The 23,160-nt window shown below is 37.1% G+C and overlaps 1 protein-coding gene across 4 annotated transcripts in view; it reads left to right on the forward strand.

The window, feature by feature from the left end:
• DACH1 (dachshund family transcription factor 1) overlaps positions 1–23,160 on the forward strand; it is a 365,706-nt gene that overhangs the window by 237,970 nt on the left and 104,576 nt on the right. The window contains exons 4-5 of one of the 4 annotated variants that reach the window (XM_082013958.1): positions 7,536–7,691; positions 8,231–8,403. The exons of 2 other annotated variants lie outside the window; for them this stretch is intronic. In XM_082013958.1, coding sequence (XP_081870084.1) covers positions 7,536–7,691; positions 8,231–8,403 — 329 coding nt within the window. The remainder of the gene's footprint in view (positions 1–7,535; positions 7,692–8,230; positions 8,404–23,160) is intronic. One more of the 4 variants, XM_082013959.1, reaches the window with a different exon arrangement.

Here is a 23,160-nt window from a genome sequence, read left to right on the forward strand (position 1 = left end):
CTCAGAACCTCAAACCTGCATCTTTCTTCTCGGTCAAGTTTCTGGACCAGTCTGTTTTAGTTTCCACTGTACTAAAATGAAGCTTATTATACTGATTATACAGAGCAAAAAGTTGAACAAGGATAACTTCTTCATAAACTGAAGCAGCAGGGGATCTTATGCTAAAACAACTCATATGCATATTTCTCAGAAAATATTCTAAACACAAAGTTATATACTACTCCATTGAGAATATGCTGTATCTCCTTTTCCTTAAGCATACAGAAAATATTCATATACACATTTACATACAATGAGAATATATAGTAATATATTAATTATCTATTAAATGTGTATTTTTAATAAATAAGCACATACACCTATAATCGAGATGTTCACTAAAGAATTTTTGATGTTTATCATGTTGAAAGAGAGATAAAGAAAATGTAGGTTTTTGCTGATTTTAGTTAGCTTCTGATAGCTCATTAGTCTTGATATTATAAAAACTCTACATCAAGGGAGTAGCTGTAATTGTAGCTTTCTGCTCTGAAGTTAACATATTTGCTCAGGTGTACCTGACAGTGAAATGTTGTCCAGTTATTATTTTCCTGAATACAGTGCTTCCAACTTAACCTAATTTTTTATTTCTTGATGTCACAAATTTACTTTTTACATGTCTAAATTGCACTCTTATCTTACAACATCATGTTATCATAAAAATAAACTGTATATTATCTATGAAATAAGGCCAAGTTAGGTGTTTCTGAAAGGAGACAAATGGAAAATCTATTTTTAGGTAAATGTCACACAGGCTGTAACTGAGTTGCTGAGCTTTCACTTGTGTTGGACAGTTTCATTATTCATTAAACTGAATTTTAAAAAAAGCTTTGCCTGTGTTAATCTTTTTGGTGAAATAATGAAGGTTTAGTATAAAATATAACATATATATTCCATGGGATTCATTGTCACTGTAAAAAAAAATTCTTTCACTTATTAGTTTATATAATTTCACAATTTTCTGATTCATGATTAAGCACATACTCAGATTTTCAGCATGTAGAATTCCATCTTATTTTCTGGAATTACCAGTTTGTACTGCAGTTTTTATTTATCAGAAAATAAATACAGAAAGGTGAGTAAAGAGGGTACAAATGGAGTCGCCATCTCTGGAATTGTTCAAAAAACGTGTGGATGTGGCGCTTCAGGACATGGTTTAGGGGACATGGTGGCACTGGATTAATGGTTGGACTTGATGATCTTGAAGGTCCTTTCCAACCTAGTGATTCTGTGATTCTGTGAAATCTGGTTTACAGTGCAAAGTGCAGTTATCATTTCTCTGCCATTACCAGGAAAGACCCATGCAATAAAATTAAGACAGTGAATGAAGGAGTCAACATGTTTGAGGCTGAAACCTGTTTTTCAGATTGCTACTGTTACCTGCAAAGAAGAAACTGTATGTGATTTCAAAGGTTCTCTTGGCTTTTCCTTTATATATTTCTGTGTGAAAATGTTTATAAAAGAATAGTCCTTCCCCTCGTCCTTCGCGCCCCCCCCCTCCGAATTGACTGCTCTACCTACTTATTCTTGGTCATGACAATAGCAGAACTACAAATACCAGGCACAAGCCCACTATGTTAGAGAAAATTATAAAAATTTACAATTATCAAGCCACATTGTTCATGGTCTATTTAAGAGCATAAGCATGATTATATAACCATAAAATAACAAGGCAAAGTTTGGCGGGGGGGAATAATCCTTATCTAGAGCAGAATTCCCAGTGTTCCAGGGAAGTCTTGGGAAACATTATTTTCCTATGTCATAGTACTTGCTCTCCTGACCACTTTGTGATCTCAGAAGGGGTAGTAATACTCTTTTTTTAAAGTATCAGTAATAAGACGCAGATACTGTTTACATATGACAAAGGTCTTTTTGCCTTTAATGATACAGCACTAACACAGAGGTCTTACGAAAGTGCCTTTATCTCTAGATGTCTGTCCTTTATACAGTCTCACAACTGTATAAAGGACATATATTGCAGGTAAATACTACAGCTGATTTCAGGAGACTGAATTACACAAAAATGTACTCACAATTTTGTAGCAATTCAAAGTCTAAAGCAGCAGGATTTGATTTGGACAGTTTTATGAAGAGGTATCCTCACTGTCAGGATGCTAAGATTACCAACTTTTAGCACACTGATTATGCATATTTTCCAGTGGACATAAATAGCCTCGAGAGTGAATAGTCCACTTCAGAAAAATGAGTCAACACAGCTGATAGTGATGCTTTGTTTAGTAGTTGTTGCTGAGATACAAATTGTTTCAGCAAACAGAAGATAACAGCAAGATTAGGGGACTGAAAGAAGGTCAGTAGTACACAAAACAACAATTAAAAAAAAAAAAAGTAGTGGTTTGAATTAGTAGAAGCTCAGGCTCTCTTTTGTGTTTTTGCCTTGTGATATTGCTTGTGTACGTAATAGCACCTGAAACCATTCCTGAGCCAGGGCTGGGAATCACTTGCCTAAAGACAGGTTCAAAGTGTTCTTTGGGATGCTGTAAAATATCGAAGTTTTCCACATGAAAGGAAGGGGGAGACTTGGTCCTGGCAGATAGCCTAATTTTAATTTCTAAAATCCACCTAATAATTAAGAAAGGTTTGGTTTAGTTGCCTAGACGTAGGTATGTGCTACTATCTTAAATACCCTTGAGTGTCGTGCTTGATCTACATCTCCAGATGGACATGGGGTCTCCTGCAGGTGCTCTTGTGTACTCACCAACCCTCTAAGACACGTCTCAAATTATTTTGGCCATCTGAGATGCTTTGTGCTTAGGTAATTGAGCTGAGTTTGGACTGTAGTCTGTGGAACCAGGAGATTCAGATTCAGCGGACCAAAGATAGGTCTGTCTCCGACAGAGGTAGTTCAACAGTTCTCTAGAGCCTGTTGGCTAGATCCCTGTTGACTATGACAGGAACTAAACTGCCCAACTCACATTGTAGGCACTTAAATTTAGGCAAGCGGAATCCTGATGGGCACAGAATGACAAAGGAAAAGGAGTAAGCAAATAAGAGATGTGATTGTAAAAATTAATCTGGTACATTTAGGTCATTTTGTTTGCGAGGCTGACATTGCAGAGTCTAGTTTTCTTCTTCATTTTCTTTTTCTTGGCTGCATTACCTTCAGTCCAGATTGTTTTCCTTTATTATTACCAACCGTAGCTACCTAATTGTGCTACTAATGAATACAAATAATCCAGGCATCAGGCTTTTACAGACCCACTTCAGTGTACAAATAATGGTTTGTTGTATAACTAGTGATTATGAGAGAAGGTAACTCACATTATGGAAGATACGTGCTGAAATGCTGGTGATGGGGAAAACATGGAATCCTGTAGTCCGCCTTTTAAATTATGAAAATGATTGTCATTTTTGTTCCATCAGGTTGTCTGTGGTAAGTAAATGTGAGACAATCTAAGCACGTGTACTTACATTTGGAACTTCAATTTCAAATTTTTGAGTGCTCGCATTAGCACTATAGCACATGAAATACATAGTTGGCTACCAAATTGCCTATTCAAGTGCACATGTATGGGGTTTCAGCACTCAACATTAAGCATCTGCATTTCAAAATTGGATCCCTTTTGCTTGAAAGCCTTGAAAATGCTACTCTGTGGTCAGCCTAGTGCAGCATCAATTGAAATGCAGTTTGAATGCAATGTAGAGCTTCCAATTGCTGCTTCAGAAAGTGTTATGCTGAATCTGGAACACTTTGCATAATTTAATTAATTATGCCACTAAAACCTGATTTTCTCTCAATTTAAAGCAAACCGCTTTTATGAGGGTGAACTGCAGCACCCAGGGATATCAGGTGTCCAAGCTTTTAATCCTATTACAAAGACTTGACAACCGCTGATGGAAACTGGAAAAACATAAGCCTCCAGCAGGGCAACAAGTGAAGAGGAAGAAGGCAACAGATTTTTAATACTCTTTGAAACTACTTTACACATTAAATCAAAATAAAATGTAAAAAGTGACAGAACTGGTAGCTTGCACTTAGTTGTGCGGGCGGTGAACAGTGTCTAAGGAATAACACTTATTTTGCTTTGACATTAATGAAAATAACTGTTTCCTCTAAGAGGAAAATTGTTCCACTTAACTAACATAAGAAAAACACAGCAAATGGCCAAGACTATTTGTATCTGTGTCTGTCCACTTAAAGTGTTCAGGAGTGCAACAGCCTGTAGTTTGAAAGTGGTTTCTAATGTTACGGATTGAATCATTTTCCTTGTAAACAAATCTTGATAGACGATGCCAGACTACAAGTATTAAAGAATCTGTCAGTGACTGAATGCTAGCCTCGATACTTTGCTTTCTGAAGTTTGTCTTCTCTCTTCCAATTTATTATTGGGTTTGATATCACTCTAAAACAATAGACACTGTAATTTTGAGGCAGAAGAGTGTACTGATTTAGAAAAGCTCTAATTTCTGAGCCACATAAGCAGTGCCATAATTGGCAATCTATGACTGACGGTGCAAAATTCTGTGACCAGGTTAGGAAGGGTCACAGCAGAATTGACTCCATCTCCATATCGAACATCAGCATGTAACTTAAATTAACTGTACTTTAGAAGATCTTTCTAATAAATAGGGAAAATATCTTATTACTGGGATACACCAGCCCTATAAAATGCAAAAGTATTCCTTGCTTATACTATTAACAAATATTCATATAACTATTAATATATATTTATGTATTATATGTATTCTTTGATATATATATGATGTGTGGATGTTTTGATGGGAAAGTACAAAACAATAAGCTTAAAGAATTTGTAAAATGGTGACCTTGTTAAGAATACTATAACTTTACATGTAAATCAGAGAATTTTGCTCCAAGTCTGAAAAATGTTTTACAAACATATTTAAAAAAAAAAGTCAAAAAAAGAATTTTCAGTGGATGGTGAAGACAGGAGACTTTGTAGCTACAAAACCAAGACATTCTGGCCCAGATTCATCTTACTTATTTCATCTAAGTCTAAGCCATTTGTAAAATCTTCTGCAGTTACTGTACAAATGAAGGCATGCCCAGAGGCCACTCATTCCATTTGTCTCTTGTGGTCTTTCCCTCTTCATTTGGGTGTTGCCTGATCACCAGGCAGTTCTGACTTCATCTGAATCACAGTGCAATCACACTAGTGCTAAACTAGCCAGCGTAGAGGGCCTTTGCTGCCTTCAAGTTAGCCACAGCAGGACAGACAGTACCACATCCAGCATGAAACTAGAGCAAGATGGACGAGTAGTATGTGCTTCACTGCAGAATCTGCCAGAACAAAGTTCTGTCTTCAACTCTCCTTAACAGATGAAAAAATGAAGATTGGGCTTGTTTCTGCTTAGGATTTGGTATTGTGTAGTCAGATTTTCAGTGGTTTTTTAGTGAAGCCCAAGGTACCATAAAAACAGCTCTATTATTTTATGGACATGTGCCCTAAGATGGGATGCATGACCATTTGGAACTACCTGTTTTCCTCCAGTGAATCTGCATCAACACCTACATTTTGGCTAAAATTAAATGACATGAACTCACTTTTTGTGTTTAACTCTCATTTCCAGGATCATATTTTTTCATGGAAGAATATTGAAAATAAGTGAAATGTAAATGCCACAGTGGTATAAAGCAGAAAATGGGAGAAAAGAAAATTAGAAGGGAAAAAAATACCTTTTCACCTAAGATTTAGTTCCTTCAATTACATATGTGTTTGAAAGTAGGTTCGCAGTTTTTTGAGAGTGTCTGAGTTCTCAAATACAAGAAAACATGTTCACTTATCAGAGGTGATGAGATCCAAATCGTATATTAACCTGCTCAACTATGTACAGTGCATAAAGGTTATGACAATTTCTTGTAAAATAATAAAAGTAACTAATATAATTGATTCTTTTCATTGTTTCATAAAATTGCTTTGTTTGATTGCGGGAGAGTTTGGACTGAATTTTCATTGCCTACTTCTGAACAATTTACACTGGGACTGAGACAGTATTGAGCTAATGAGTTAGAATTTATATTGAGCCTTAACTGTCTTCATGAAGTAACTAGGGAAAGAAAATCATGGCAATAATGGAGTATTTTTCATTATAAACTATGTTGTACAGCTTTTACAATCAGGTTTTTAATAGATCTAGAGAAATTAAATTGGAATTCTACCAACTTTTGTGCTTTTGTCATCCCATGAAAACGATGTTAAAAAATGTCAAGACTAATGCGCTAATCCTGTTTCTACTGAAGTACGGAGGAGATGGTATTAGTCCTGTTGTTTTTTAGGCCCTGATGTTCATTAGGTAGTAAAATTTATATAGAAAAACATTCAGAAATATGCACTTTGCTGTAATCCCTAATGCTAAATAGCAATTGAGTATAGATTAAACAGGTCCTGGCTGATGTTATCCTGAAGTCCTTGTCAAGAGAAATTCCCATGGAAATAGTAGAACCCTTCAAAGTCAGGAGGGTGAAATTGTGCTTTATATGAAAGAGGAAGCAATCATATATTGCTGATGTGTATATTAATACCGCTGAGAATGCATGCAGATATATATCTTTTAATATATTCAAACATCGTTTATTGATTGTATATGGCAAATAAACTCATACAATGAGTGTATAGATTACTTTGTATGCATAAACATACATATACTCAATCTCAGCATTATACATAAATATGCACCATGAATAATATAAGTCACCAGATTGGAAGATTTTAAACTTTTCCTTATATTTAAATGTACAAACTAATAATGTTATATTAATTTTTACTATTGTCCTTTAATTGTATCCTTCTGTTTAATTTTGTGGGTATTTTTTATGAGGCTGTCTGCAATAGTGAAAAAGGGTATTTCTCAAATATATGAATTACTGCCAGTCTCAATACTTGTCCACATTCTTCCTTGCTTTTAGTCCGTCCCACTACCAGCAGACTGCAGGAATCCGTTAATAATCCCTTACATCTTAATTAATAATATGAAATAAAAATTGAATATACAAAATAGAAACATCAGCCAAGCACATATAAATGCATGTTGCTGCCCTCAATAAATTAATTTTTTGGTTACTTCCTATAATGTTTATTTATTCACAAATACAAGGAGAAATATGAATGCAGTTTAAATTTTAATTGGCATAATAGGCAATATTCTTTTTTTAGACATTTTGCAGGCAAAAATATTCTCATGTATAAAACAAATGCCTTATATAGTTTTACTTGCTAAGAATGGCAAAAGTATGTGTAGAATATACATCAAACACAAACTTCATGTGAATGAGCACAACTACACTACTTTTAGGTTTGTGTTCTAACTCTTAACTTCAAAAAGTTAACCTTACATAGCTTTTTCAGAGGGCGGAAAAAACCCCACAAAAGTCCTTCCCCCAACCCACATATTAAAAATAATAATAGTTAAAAAAAAAGCCGCTTGCAAAAAAGTTTAGATTGCTGGCCTTGATTGCAAATTCAGACATTGAAAATTTGGAGCCTTCCTTCATCCAAATAATATATATTCATTCCCCACAGGCAGCAGTGATGGTTCTTGGGATAAAGAAAAACTTCAGTCTCCCCCCACCCAAGGATCACAGGCCTCTGTTAACCACCCCAACTTGTCTGGACAGCATAATGTTCCAGTTAGCCATCCTCTCAACCCTCTTCAACAGAACCACCTTCTGCCAAATGGTACGGGTTGACATCTTTCAGCACTAACATCAGCAGTTTTCCAATTCCTGTCTTTATTTTGTGTTTATATAAATAGGCTATGAAAAATCAAAGATGTGGGGAATATTGGAGTACCTCCTTTAAAGCATTAAGCAGGGGAAGCGGAGACAATAAAGAACAAATACTTATGCAATAAAATTGATACTTAAAATAACTGCTGACCTGTGCATCAGTGACATAATAATGCATTGCTAAGGTACCTTACAGCAGATATTAAAAAAGATAATAAACAGCCATTGCTTCGCAATGATATCATACATTACACTGATACGAACAAACAAAGAGGCCTAATAGCCTCTTCTTGTGGCTAGAAATCCTCCATGGTTGCTAGTGATCTACCCATGCATATCCCAGAAGAGAACTGACACATAGCTACTTTGTCCTGCAACATGAACCATCTTGTCACCCATCACTTGAATATTGTCCATCAGGAGAAAAAAAAGACAATGTTTTAAAAAGATGCATAAACCTATTTCCTTTTCTTTTTTTTTCCCCCCCAGGATTGGAGCTTCCTTTTATGATGATGCCCCACCCATTAATTCCCGTGAGCCTACCTCCAGCATCTGTCACAATGGCAATGAGCCAGATGAACCACCTTAGTACCATCGCCAACATGGCGGCGGCAGCACAAGTGCAGAGTCCTCCATCCAGAGTTGAGACATCTGTTATTAAGGTAACCATAAAAAAAAAGTTCTAACACACCCACAATTGTCATAAATATTGTAAAGGTTTGTAGGTGTCAGATGTTACAAGGTAAGTCATAAAATCAATATATATGAGAAACCCAACTGTGGTAGCTCTGGGAACGCAGTAGGCTGCTGGTGGCCAGTGTTATCTTCCCAGTTCTCCTCCCTCTCTCTGAATCGGTGCTTAGGTTGAACCATTTTCATACAGAATACATAACTTTCTGATTTCTCATATTTCATTGTCTGTAGTCTAATGGCAACATTCCTTAAGATATCAAAGAAGAAATTACTCCTTTCTTAAATTAGAATACTGTTCTTCCAACTTTTAAACCTAAGCATTTGAACTGAAATGCTGCAAATTATTGGAAGAAAGCTGAAAGGCTTGATACTTTACCTCTGCAGAACCTAAATTGCCCAATCCCAGAACAGAATGAAATAAGGTTGCACAGAACAGACCCAGTAATCTGCAGGCCAGAACTGTAGTATTGTAGAGATCCCTGAAAAATACCTGATATCTGAAATTGCCTACTCATTTTAGGTTTTGTTTGCTGCTTGTAAATTAATGTGGTTATAGCAGTTTTTAGCAGAGGCATGGAGTCTTCTCTCCTTCTGACTGAAGATCACCCATTTTCATTTTAAAGGCATTTCTCCCTTACCAATAGATATTTATAATTTAATTTGACATTTATTCAGATAGGTACATTTTACCTGTTATCCTTCTTTAGTTCTAATAAATGAAGACACAGAAAGTAAACAAACTTTTGTGCTTTTATGTAACATTCATATGTTAGAAATAGACATGTGAAGACAAGGTTATTTGGTATTTTAGGGTTATGTTGGAAATCTGTCCATTAATGCAATTCCTTTGACAAAAAATAGGTAGACTTAAAATCTCCTGGACCTCTCAGTTCAAGAGTTGCAAAAGTTTTGAAGTTCATCATGACTTAAGCAGAGTGAAGAGGTCTGACTTTATAGAGACATTCAGCATGCTTATGCTCCTGTCCTCTTCAACCTAACAAGCCCATAATAGTAAGGAACCATTCAGTTAAATGTCAACAAATCTATGTTACTATTGAACTAGAAAAATATGGTCTGGTGGCCTAATTTAGGTACATGCTCTTTCAGCTGTAGGATCTCCTTTGGAAGCCTTCAGTGGCATCCCTTTCTCACCTTTTATGACATGGGAAGTTAAGACATTGGTTTGAGAAGAATTGTTTCTTTAGGTGCTATGCCAGCAAGGCTAGATTCCACACCTAATGTCCATCCTGCTCGTATCTTGGGAATATAAACTCTCTGCTGCTAACTGTTGGATTACATGGTGATTTCTGCACCTTTGTTTTTCTATTTTCACTTGAGCAGTATTTAGTAAGAGCTACATGATACTGAAGTTCTCTGGAACATACGTGGTGCTCTATTTCATTCTAAATTTATTTTCTTAATTGGAATAGTGAACACTGGTGTTACAGAGGTATCTAAAAAATGAAGATTGGGATGGAGCACATGCTAAATGACACCTGACAAATGAATTACTTTGGCAACAAAACTTTGTTTTACTGTTTTTCCTACTATTTTCCCTTCCTTCATCTTCTGTGAGTTATTTGATTTCATATGAAAGAGTACGGAATTTGACCTTCATGAGCATTGGTAACCTTCTGTTTCTAAACTTTGATGAGCTGACTTCTAGCTTGTAAAGTTGATTTACAAGCTAGTTCTAGCTATTAAAGTTGCCTAAGTTACTGTAGCCTATATTTAAATATGTCTCTGTAAATGGGACCATACCCCAATGTGACCCCTAATCTTTTTCTCCAGTTACCAAAATCAGGTACAGTTGGAGTACAACATAGCTCCTGGGCTATGTAAAAATGGTTTCCTTTTGTGGAAAGGAAGTCCTGGTGTGTTCAGAGATCTTACCAATTATGAGAACTTTGCTGGACCCAGGAAGCACTTAACTGAGAAGTACTTCTGGCTCATCTGATCTAAACCTGTCTAGTAGGTTTAAAAGTATTGCACTCTGAAAGGGACACTCTGTCATCAGGTAACCGTGTGTATTATTTTAATGGTAGGTAGTGCCGTACCAGAAAATTTTCCTTATCCCAGAGTTCCTTAACTTTTTAACAAGTTCATTCTTGTAGCTTATCCAGTTGGAAAGATATTTTCATTATAATATAGGTGAAGATTTTGAAAGTACCTAGCAACTTTGGTTCTCTGTTTGAAACATTTTAACATCACTGTTTGTCACTGGAAAATAATATTTTTTTTTCAAAATCTTACTTATTTATGCATTTGTATTAATAATCTACACTATTTCTCTTTGTCATTTCTGAAAATTCAACTATCCTGTATTCATGCTAATAAAATCTGCATCATAGCTGACAACTTTTGTGCAGCTCCTGGCATAAAATCTTGTGCAAGTTATTTAACAAACTAGGTTTTGTGTTCCCATCTGGTTTGCACATAACCATAAATTAAAAAGATGTGGATTTACAATGAAGTGTTTTTAAATGGCCAATTTAACCTAAGTTCTATTTAGAAAAGTGTGCTTACTCAAGGGTGAAATACACATTTTTTAAAGTTTGCACGATTTAGTTAAAGTTTTGGGACATTTACACAGAACTTGATTGAGACACTACCTAAGTGGTGTTGTGACATCTTCAGTCAAGACCTGTGATATAGTGCCCACAATACACTTGTACTACAGGTAAATACCTAAACACAAGCATTAATCTGCCATCCAAAACTCACTTCTAAATTTAAGAGCTTGCTGCACATAGTTATTTCAATAATACTGTAAGGCTAAGGAACTTACTCTTGCAGGACTTTCCTGCTCTTTCCTTCAGTCCCTTTGTGGTACAATGTACGTCTAGATTTATGTCCTATGTTTTTGTCTATGGCAAATGAATACAGTCATGTGGATAGAGATAGCATGGCCAAGTAATTATGTTCCTGTTTTTTAATACTGAACAGGTTTGAAACATAAACCCCAGCAACATAAAAGCATGAGGTCATTGTTAGGGGGATTTTCTTCCCATGAGCATGGACATAATGTCACTGGCAATTTACCTGTTCCTCACTAGGCGTAGTCAGAGGCTGTGATTTTAGTGTCTGTTAAATTATATACACTGAGTAGTTGAACAGGAAACTCTCTAATCAGCATACTTTTTGAACCTTGCACTGGCAATGTAAAGCTTATGAATAATAACTCATACTAAAATCAAAATAAATATCTTGGAGAATAGATGTAAGTGAGAAGGTCAAACCTCCTTTTTCTTTATTTTTACAGGAATGGATAAATAGTGCAGTTGCTCTCTTTCACAAATCTGTTTGTTATTAGAATCATATCTTCCGGTTTTTTACTGCTACATTTTTAGACTTTTTGGTTTTGTTTTCATTATCTTCTGGCTCATTTTTTAAACCCTAATTTTGCTTGAATATTTTTCCTCAGTGACAATGTTTCCACAAGTTGATTTGAAGTTTGTGAATCACTCATCTTGGCGTTCATAGTTGTAACCTGAAATGACAGTGTAGATTTGGAATTAAGTGTACAAGATGTTTACAAGTTTAAACTCTGCTTGAGAGTTAGAAGACCTATGAGAAATTTCTATGCTGAAAAGTAAATCAATAGTAACTATCTAATTAAGTAACGAAGAACTAAATTAAGTCTTAGAAAAACTGAGTGTTCAGATTATAAACAACCTGGTTCATTGGGTAGAAGAATTGCCTTTGTGAACAGTGCCACAGTAGATGACTTGCTGACCTTTCCTTCCAATTCACTGAGTTCACAGCTATTGCTGTTATCTTTAAACTCACAAAGCTTCAAATGCCTTTCTATTACTGGGCAATATTTCATTTCTTCATGATAAGAAGTTGGAATAAAGCTGAGATCATGTACTAACCAAACATTTTTCCTGCTATGTTCAGGAGATGAGACAAAGACGAAATTACAAGGGAAGCCTTACAAAGCAACACCTTAGATTTGGCAGTGAACTCTGAGCTCTGAAATCTTCAGAATTATATTTCAGAGGAGTGTTGCGCCCTTTCAAACATGAGACGAACATTATATGTCTTTTTGTAATGGAATGTTTAGATATATGAGTTGGATGAATAAGAGGAGAGCAACAACAAGCAGGGACAGCAGATTGTGACAGCAATGAATTGCAGTGAGTGTGACAGCTGTGACCTGGGGATGCTTTAGACATGAGGTGGCTTTCATCACCTGCTCATGGTTTCAAAGGCTCAACTTGTTAGCAGTTTCACTACATCAATTTTTTTCACTCAGCAGAAAGATATATGAAAATATAAAGGGCATACCTCACTTTAACAGCAACTTGAAATAATTCTACATGGTAAAAGTTAGAACAGAGCAGCACACCAGAGTAAAAAATTGCACTTTATCCATGTAATATTACTAATACTTACAGAAAGAATTAAGAATAAAGCAGAAGAAACCAACACCTCCAGCTGAAAAAGTGATCAGTGGCACAGTATTTTTCCACTGCATATTAAACACATGAGACTAAATTTTGCTAATTCTCTAAATTTATCACAGCACTGGTTGCATTATACTTGATTATAAGGTTATGTCTTCCCGTTACACAATAGCAGAAATGTACTATTAGTTTATTTAACCAAGGTAGCTGCTGACAGATTTTTTTTTTAAATATCCTGTTCTGACATGAGATTTCATTTTAATGTTCATTCACTTTTTGTTTTTTCATTGGCAATATGTGTGTGTTCCTCTTGGTGTAATTTAATGTTCCTATATTTTTCACCTATAATTGTTGCCGAAATGTCCAAACAATAGCCAAAGAAGAAATACGACACTGCCATACAAAAATGACAGAACAGAGTACATTTAAATGTCTCACATCAGACTGGTGGTGAGCAAGTTCAGAGAGTGGACCTGAAGAAATGGGCTCTAAAAGGAAAATGAGCAAGTTCACTTCAAGGAGGGGATGGGCAGCAAAGGGACTGTAGAAGCTTCAACTTAAGTCTTCAGTAACTGCTGTGTGAGCAGCCTTGAGTTTAGTGCAGACTTTTAATACCAAAAGGTACTGGCCATCATAAGATGTTTCAGTGTAGAAGAGTTTACTCGTACCTTATTTTCCAGTTACAGAAATGACAACTTTTTTTATAGGATTAGATACAGTATTTCTCAAAATTGGCTGGCACACTGTCCTGTAGAGACAGGGACCATAGGAAGCATCTTGAAAGTACAATTAGACATCCTGGGTAGAAAACCCTTCAACTTTGCTGCTATTATCAGTGAAGTAGAATTTTCCTGTACTATAAACTTGAGCAAACTGCCAGAAATGTCAATGTATCAGATGTTACTGTAAAATCTTGAGATGTGCCTGTCTTCATGCGTTGAGTAAAATTACATCTAAAGCCTATGTTAAAGGACCACCACTGAATTACAAAAGACATAAGACTACCATCAGGAAACACCAGAATGCCTCTACAATCTTAATGTGACAGTATTCCATCCATATAGTATGGTGCAATTTTAATTTCACTGTCACATATTTTATGTTTCCACAGAACCCCTATCTCATTCAGTTAATGGTTAGTTATTCCGTATTTGATTTTTTTTAAATCGGTGTCTGGCCCAGTCTTATTTAACTTACGTTATCTCAATCCTGTGATGAATGCTGAAGTTTTCTATGGACACTTCTGTGCCTTACAGGAAAAGTATTATGTGAACAGTGGTAGATACATAGTTGGCCCATTCCTATGAAGCTGGGTAAGCTATACCCATTTTACAGAAAGGGAATGAGAACAAAATTAATTATATCCCAAATTGGCAGAAATTTTGGATGCCTAACCTGAAAAACACCTGACTTCTCAGATAACCTATTACTTCTACAGACATTTTTGCATTCAAAACAGAAATTTTGACATTACTTTAAAGTGATTTTTTGAATGCATAGAAAAACATACTATACACAAGTGCATGAAGAGTGAAGCTGCTTTCATTTCCTCATTATCTGATACATGAAGCAAAATCAAGTTTTCTTGTTTGTGTAAGGAGAAATTTGATGTAATATAAAACATTTAAAGAGTAAAAAGTAATTACTCTACAATAAATATTCTAGAATAAAAATAAGACCATTTATCAGCTCCTAAAACATCTAGTTTTATGTATTGGGAAAGCAAACATGGAAATTATGATATACTTATAAATGTTGAAGTGTATAATAATCCACATTAATATTTCATTTCCTTTTTATAATGACTGCAGAATATCTGATATCTTAAAACTATTTGTATGAACTTGCACATAACAGAGAAAATCTCCAGGCTGGTCAGAATAACTTTTTTGGGGGTTTTGTATTTATGTTAATATAAATATATATATGCACACTTAATTCAGTTTCTTCCTTTAGCATGAGAAGATCTTAGGTCAAAGTGTTGCTGAACTTTATTACAGCTTAATCATCTTTATATTAGAGGACACCGTGTCCCATCTACATGATTAAAATTATTTATTTTAATTTTTAATACAGTTTTTTTAAAATTAGCTTAGAGGATGGTTACTGTATATCTGGTGGCTTATAACTCAGAAAAAATGTATCTTTTTTAATATTATGGGATCATAGAATCATAGAATGGTTTGAGTTGGAAGGGACCTGAAACATCATCTAGTTCCAACCCCCCTGCCATGGGCAGGGGCACCTTCCATAGAGCAGGTTGCTCAAAGGCCCATCCAACCTGGCCTTGAACAATTCCACTGGATTGGGCATCCACAACTTCTCTGGGCAGCCTATTCCAGTGCCTCACCACACTCATAGTAAAGAGTTTCTTCCTTGTATGTAGCTTAAATTTACCCTCTTTCAGCTTAAAGCCATTACCCCATGTCCTATCATTACATGCCCTTGTAAAAAGTCCCTCTCTAGCTTTCTTGTAGGTCCCCTTCAGGTACTGGAAGGCTGCTATAAGGTATCCCCAGAGCCGCCTTCTCTCCAGGCTGAACAACCACAACTCTCTCAGCCTGTCTTCATAGGAGAGGTGCTCCAGACCTTTGATCATCTTCATGGCTCTCCTCTGGTCTCACTCCAACGGGTCCATGGCCTTCTTATGTTTGGGGTGCCAGAGCTGAGCGCAGTACTCCAGGTGAGGTCTCACCAGAGTGGAGTAGAGGGGCAGAATCACTTTCCTCAACCTGTTGGCCACTCTTGATGCAGCCCAGGGTACGGTTGGCTTCCTGGGCTGCAAGCAAACATTGCCAAGTCGTGTTGAGCTTTTCATCAACCAATACCCCCAAGTCCTTCTCCTCAGGGCTGCTCTCAGTCTACTCTCTACCCAGCATAGTATTTGTGTTTGGTATTGCCCTGACCTATGTGCAGGACCTTGCGCTTGGCCTTATTGATCTTGAAGTTTGCATGGGCCCACCTCTCAAGCCTGTCAAGGTCTTTCTGGATGGGATCCAGCATATTGATTCCCTCCAGCATGCTGACTTCAGTACAAAGCTTGGTGTCGTTGACAAACTTGCTGAGCATGTCCGTGTATCCAACAATGATAAGCAGCGCCAGGCCCAATTCTAGACCCCTGAGAAACGCCACTTGTCACTCGTCTCCACTTGGATATAGATCCGTTGACTGCAACTCTTTGAGTGCGACCATCTGTCCAATGCCTTATCCATCAAGTGGTCCATCGGTCAAATCCATGTCTCTCTAGTTTAGAGACAAGGATGTCGTGTGGGCCAGTGTCAAATGCTTTGCACTAGTCCAGGCAGATGATGTCAGTTGCTGTTCCCTTATCCACCAACACTGTAACCCCATCATAGAAGGCCACCAAATTTGTCAGGCATGATTTTCCCTTAGTGAAGCCATGTTGGCTGTCACCAATCACCTCCTTACTTCCCATATGCCTTAGCATAGTTTCCAGGATCTGCTCCATGATCTTGCTGGGCACAGAGGTGAAACTGAATGGCCTGTAGTTCCACGGGTCTTCCTTTTTTCACTTTTTAAAAGTGGGGGTTATGTTTCCCCCCTTCCAATCAGTGGGAACTTCAACAGACTGCCATGACTTCTCAAATATGATGGATAATGACTTAGCGACTTCCTCCGCCAGCCCCCTCAGGACCTCTGGATACATCTCATCAGGTCCCATGGACTTGTGCAGCTTCAGCTTCTTTAGATGGTCTCGAACCTGACCTTCTCCTACAGTGGGCGGTTCTTCATTTTCCCAGTCCCTGCCTTTGCCTTCTGTGACTTTGGTTGTGTGGCTTGAGCACTTGCTGATGAAGACTGAGGCAAAAAAGTCATTGAGTACCTCAGCTTTCTCCATATCCCAGGTAACCAGGTCTCCTGTTTCCTTCCAGAGAGGGCCCACATTTTCCTTAATCTTTCTTTTATCACCGATGTACCTATGGAAGCTTTTCTTGTGGCCCTTGACATGCCTGGCCAGATTTAATTCTATCAGGGCTTTATCTTTCATAACCTGATCTGTGGCTGCTCAGTATTCCTTCCAGGCTACCTGCCCTTGCTTCCACCCTTTGTAGGCTTCCTTTTTGTGTTTGATTTTGTTCAGCAGCTTCTTGTTCATCCATGCAGGCCTCCTGGTGTTTTTGCCTGAATTTCTCATTGCTAGGATGCATCGCTGCTGAACTTGGAGGTACTTGATTATTAACCAGCTTTCTTCAGCCCCTCTTCCCTCCAGGGCTTTATCCCATGGTATTTTACCAAGCAGATCCCTAAGAAGCCAAAGTCTGCTCTCGTGAAGTCATAGAATCATAGAATCATAGAATGGTTTGAGTTGAAGGGACCTTAAGGATCATCTAGTTCCATGTAGTCCAGGGTAATGAGCTTGCTGTGCACCCTCCTTGCTGCCCTAAGGATCCTGAACTCCACCATTTTGTGGTTACTGCAGCCAAGGCTGCCGTTGAGCTTCAAATTCCCCAAAGCCCCTCCTTGCTAGTGAGAACCAGGTCCAGCATAGCACCTCTCTTTGTTGACTCCTCTATCACTTGAAGAAGGAAGTTATCATCAACGCATTCCAAGAACCTCCTGGATTTTTGATGCCCTGCTGTGCTGTCCCTCCAAAAGATATTGGGGTGGCTGAAGTCCCCTGTGAGGACCAGGGCTTGTGAATGTGAGGCTGCTCCTGTCTGTCTATAGAGGGCCTCATCTGCTTGGTATTCCTGGTCAGGTGGCCTGTAGCAGACCCCCACTGTAATGTTACTGGTCCTTGCCCTCTCTTTAATCCTGACCCATAAGCTCTCGGTCAGCTCCCCATCCATCCCCAAGCGGAGCTCCGTGCATTCCAGCTGGTCATAGACATAGAGGGTGACACACACCCCTCGTCTCCCCTTCCTGTCCTTCCTAAAGAGCCTGTATCCTTCCGTTCCAACACTCCTATCATAGGAGCCATCCCACCTCGTCTCTGTGATGCCAATAAGATCATAGCCCTGCAGGCATGCACATGTCTCTAACTCCTCTTGTTTATTCCCTATGCTATGTGCATTTGCATAGAGGCATTTAAGTTGGGCCCCCAATGAAGCTGACTTACTGGCTGGAGTGGCTGGAATTTCTCTGTGGTGCTCTTCAGGTGTTCTTCTGCTGACCTGTGATCCTTCTCCAGTCTTGGAGCACCTGTTGCTGGCAGTGGCATCAAACTGGTAGGAGTGGGATGGATTGAGTTTCCCCTCCCCTGGCAACTTTAGTTTAAAGCCCTCTTCACCAGCTTGGCAAGCCTATGACCAGAGATGCTCTTCCCCTTCTCTGAGAAATGGACCCCACTAGCTCGCAGTAGACTAGGTTTCTCAAAGTGAGTCCCATGGTCTAAGTAGCCAAGCCCCTGGCTGTGGTTATTTGTTTTAACGTGTGTTTCTGAGGTGCAGTTTGAAACTAATAGCAGCCATATGGTCATATGAATTAATTTGTGTCATGTGAAATAGATATCTACAGATAACACATGACACAGAGAAGGTAGTACAATTTTTGCTCTTTGTCTATTTGCATATTCACATGTGTAACAGGGAACTATGTATGTGGTGTAAGATTACTTTGATGCAAAATGGCCATGAGGCCAGCTACAATGGATGGGATTAATTTTGCTGTCTTCTAGGGCATATTTAATTGGACCTATTTTAGACAGCTACTTTAGAGTGAGCTGAGTTGTACCTTGGAAACATAAATACATGGGTAAAAAATGAGCCTAGGTTGACTAGCTCAGATGTAGGCATTTGTACTCTAGACAACAACATTTAGTCAGATTAATTCATGGTGTTTGGCTGGATGTACAGTTTAGATTGACTTTGAGGGGTGAATTCCCGCTGCTGCTTCTTAAGCTCAGTTCCGAACTGTCAACACCTTGGACGCTGCTCAAGTGTTGCCAGAAGACCTAGGTTCTTTCTCAGTGTTGGTCATCATCTGCTTTTGTTTATTTTTTGTTTGTTTGTTTGTTTGTTTGTTTTAATCTCCATAATGGCCCAGTCCTGTGAAACCCAGTTCCTGGCTAGGTTACTGTACTTTATGTACTGCCCACGATTCCCAAGGATTTGATTATCTGTTTTTGAAGTACAGTTAAAGGATTACTTGGGAGTCTCCTGTTTGGAGTTCTTGTCAGTTAAAATCAAGCAAAGCCAGTCTTTTTGTCTGTTGATCTCTCTCTACATTTTATGTGATAAGTTATCAGTATTCTTGTGATGGGAACAGTAAAGTAGAATCAATGAAATATTGCAGAGGTAAAAGTAAAATGGAAATCAAATTAACTTAAACTGGTCCAAAAGATAAATAAGTTCCAGATACTCACTAACAGAGAAAAAAAAATATGGAAATATAATGGATTATGCTCTTTATAAGAAATAGATCTACTATTTAAAACAATATTCCAATTAATGACAACACAAAACATTTGAACTGCTGAATTTTTATTAGGATTAGAAGTGTGTCTATAAGAACAACATGAGAAAGATGACAAGTGCAGCAGTGGGAAGTCAGCAAGATCTTTAGCAAGCTAGTGAAACTACGCAGATAAGGAAATAGAAATGAAAACTTACAGCATTCAGTCAGTTTGATAACACACATTTTAAAGTAGTGATTGGAGAAGTTAGGAAATAATTATTAGCCCAACTAATATTGTAATTCTTAGGAGTAAACGTTAATTTGAAGTCTCATAGCATTTTAGGCTAACGCTGAAGGAAAAATAATACTGTAAAAGCAACATATCCTGCTTTCAGGGAGCAAAAAAGATACCTAAGTAGTTAATTTCTTTCACTCATTCAACTAATACTATGTCAAATAAGTATGCCATTTTACAAGAAAGCCATTCCTGGAATACTTCTCACACAAGTTCAAAATAGGTCAGGAAGGAACTGAAGAATAAGAAATCTGTGTTTTGGTCATTGTGAAAGAGATTATTATTATTTTACCACAAAAAGGATTGGAAGCCAGATGCCTTCCCAGAAAGGATAGAATATTATAAACCATTCCTAATTAAATGCTTTTTTTTTTTAAATAAACAGTGTATGAAACAGTGTGTGCCATATATCCTTTCCCCAGTGTGAAGTTACCTGAACTACTGAAAAGTATGACACTGAAAATAAGTTATTTTATCCTCTGCACTTCAGTGACTTAAAACACAACCATTCTTAATAGAGTTTGTTCAACACTGAAGAGCATCAAGACAGCTGAATAGTTTTAATAGCAATACACCTCTACAGCTATACTTAGTTGCATGTCTAGAGCTCAGTCCATGACTAAAATTAAAGGATGACTAAGCCTAAGAGATGAGTCTTATGGAGAAGCAAACTAGAGCAAAGGAAAAAGATGAGACTGAAAATACCTGTAGGAGCAAAATATGCAGGAGATGAAGGCTGTGCATGGATAACCGGCTGGTTATTGGAGGTAGGCATATTCAAACTTTGTCAGAAAGATTTTGGAATTTTGTCATTAAGGAGCAGGAAATGACAAAGAATAAGTGAATGTTTGTGGAAAGACTGAGGTGGTGAGAATCTAGAAGATATCACTTCCTTGATTTTCCTTTTAGGAGCAGAAGGATTAATCCTACACGTATTACCTGAAATGTCTTCTCTTGGATAGTGATATAGGGACCAACAGATGAACACCATCAAGTTTACATTTTAGTATGTTTTGAGGAAGACTTTTGGTAATGAGGCGCTTTTCAAACAAAGAAAACATGCTGCTGGAGCAGAAAGAAAGGAGGTAAAAAAAGAGATTAATATTGAATAGCTATCTTTGTGACCTGGTAAGGAGAAAAAATACATGAATGATATAGGGAAGAAAGTATTTATGGTCTTCTGGATACCATTACTGATATATTAAGATAAACCTTAATAGGAAGTTACTTAAAAGGAACTTTTGGAATGAGATGTAATAGTATGGTCTTTATGCAAAGAGCTGTTTGAAAAATGTGGAAAAGGTTGATAAGTACATCAAGACACTTCTCTAAAAGAGAAACTTTTAGGAGAGACTGAGACAGTGTTACGTTGTGGGTGGTATGTGGTATTCTGGAAGAAAATTGGAGTGATTTCTAATTCTAGAGACAACTTCAATCTCATAAGTTAGAGTCTGTGACAATTAAAATCTCTTACCTGTTCTTTACAAGATTAAAAAAAAAAGTCTAGTGCCACAGCAACAATTCTGTTATTTATGAAATGGGCTTGATACTGAGGGTGTGTAACTTGTAATGCCAGTGGAGTAAGAGTACTGGAAAAGTCATTGCAGCTCCCTAAAGTGAGAGTTTCATATATTGTAGGAGCATTTTTGGAGGCAGTATTAAATGTCAGATTCTTAAATTCTTAGGATTAATGAGTTGGATCAGACTGTAAAGAGCACTAAGATAACGTGCTCCAAATTTGGCCCTTAAGAGTGTGTTGTCCATTGTTCAGTATAGTCTCCAGTTCTGATGCCTAATTGAGAGCCTTACTGATTTTGAAAAGTTGGTCAACCATATGTTAAATTGCTACATATGCCCTAAATTGTTCACACTACCTTTTACTTGTGGGTACTTGTAGAAACAAATAGGGAAGCAAAAAATGAAGAAAAAAGGTGGCTAGTGAGGATTATGTTAGTGAGGCAGCACATCTTCTTTAGGTCCTGTCTGGTGGACCTGGTGTGGACATCTCAAAACCTTTCAGCAGCTCAAATGGCTCAAATGTGAGTAGCTGAATTGAGCCGTTGATATCTAGTTTTGGAGGAGGCTCCATTGACTTTATTGTCAATGACTCAATTGACTGAAATGGGAGACACTTACCTCCAAGGTGGGCCCCTTCATGTGGTATCCTAGTTACAGGTGTCCAAAGTTTCATCTCTAGCTCATGCATCAAAACTGCATTTAGAAACTTACAATCAGATGTGTTGGTTTCAAACTGAACCCTGCACAGCTTCTGCCTCATACTTAATTTTAGCAAAGTTACTCAGATTTTATTTATGTAATTATTTATTTGTTGTTTGTTTGTTGGGTGACAATGAACCTCATTACAGTACCAGCCAACACCAGGTTCTCTAGAGATATCTTTAATTAAGTGGAATTGAGTTTGTTCTGGGAGTGGACAAGTTTTAGGAAAAATACTGGACAGTGGACAGTATAACAGGTGGTTTCTATTGTTAGGATTATAACACAGTAAATCCTGTTTCTCTGCTGTGTCATGTAGACTTACTTGTACAAAAGTGGCATTTTGCAGAAGTTACAAAATAGCTCTGACCATCTGAGTTATTTACTGAGCACATTTTTGCGGATTTCCTTTTTCAAAAAATTTCAAAGTGAGGTCTAAATCTAAAGTTAATAGACAAAACAGACAAAATCCATCTTTTCTACACAAAATCTGTAGTAAGGGAGACAGCTTATATTGATATTCCAGCACCATTAGTTTATCACTATGACTTTTTAGAGCTACAGAGTATTTAAATTTATTATAAGTACCATTTCCATTTATTATTGCAGCTAGTTTTGATAAATACAAAAAATTGCTATAGACTAGCTATTATTGCTATTATTGATTCTGGAAGTATGAGGCAAGGATATAAAAAACGTGCTAAGGTACTAAATTAATTTCTTTTCTATTTCTGCATAGTTCAGTCCTATGTTTTGTTGGGGCAACGGGTGTGAATTGATAAAGCCAGTATATATAGTTTTCTCATAGAGTTTGTCTGCTATGTCGTATTATATGTGAACAAAATTAATTATCTGTTTTGTTTGTGCAGTAATTATATTTTGTTGTCATGTGCATTCCTTTTGCTCTCTCCATCTCATAATACATGCTGTAAAAGTGCACATAAATAAATAGGATAAACAAATTAAGCTGTTTAAATAAATTAATTTACTCTGCAGCTCTGTATTCAAATCTTATGTGCTCACTGGATTTCATTTTAATGAAACCCTTCTAAGAACAATACATTGTATGCCAAACAGTGAAATTATATATTAAATGAATGATTAAATATAGCATGTTCCAATTTATACCAAATCTGTATGCTGTACGTGCTTAAATCCTCCTAAATCTAAAGAAATAAATCTGGAAACATCTGCATTATAATCCTCCTCTTGAATACCCAGTTCATGGACATATAAACACAATCAAAGTCATAATAAGCCTAAACCTATGATGCAGTTAAACTATCCTCATCAATGTTTTTGACTTAAAAACCCAAGACCATTAAAGTGGAATCCACTTAAATGTCTTGAAACATTGCTCTGAAAAGACTTCTCCTGCTCCATTAATAGGCACATTGAATCCCTTTCCAATCAGAATCTCAAGTTTAGCAAATATTTATTATAAAGCT

Source organism: Phaethon aethereus (assembly GCF_964289735.1).
Source record: "Phaethon aethereus genome assembly, chromosome: 1".
Classification (NCBI taxonomy): Eukaryota; Metazoa; Chordata; class Aves; order Phaethontiformes; family Phaethontidae; genus Phaethon; species Phaethon aethereus.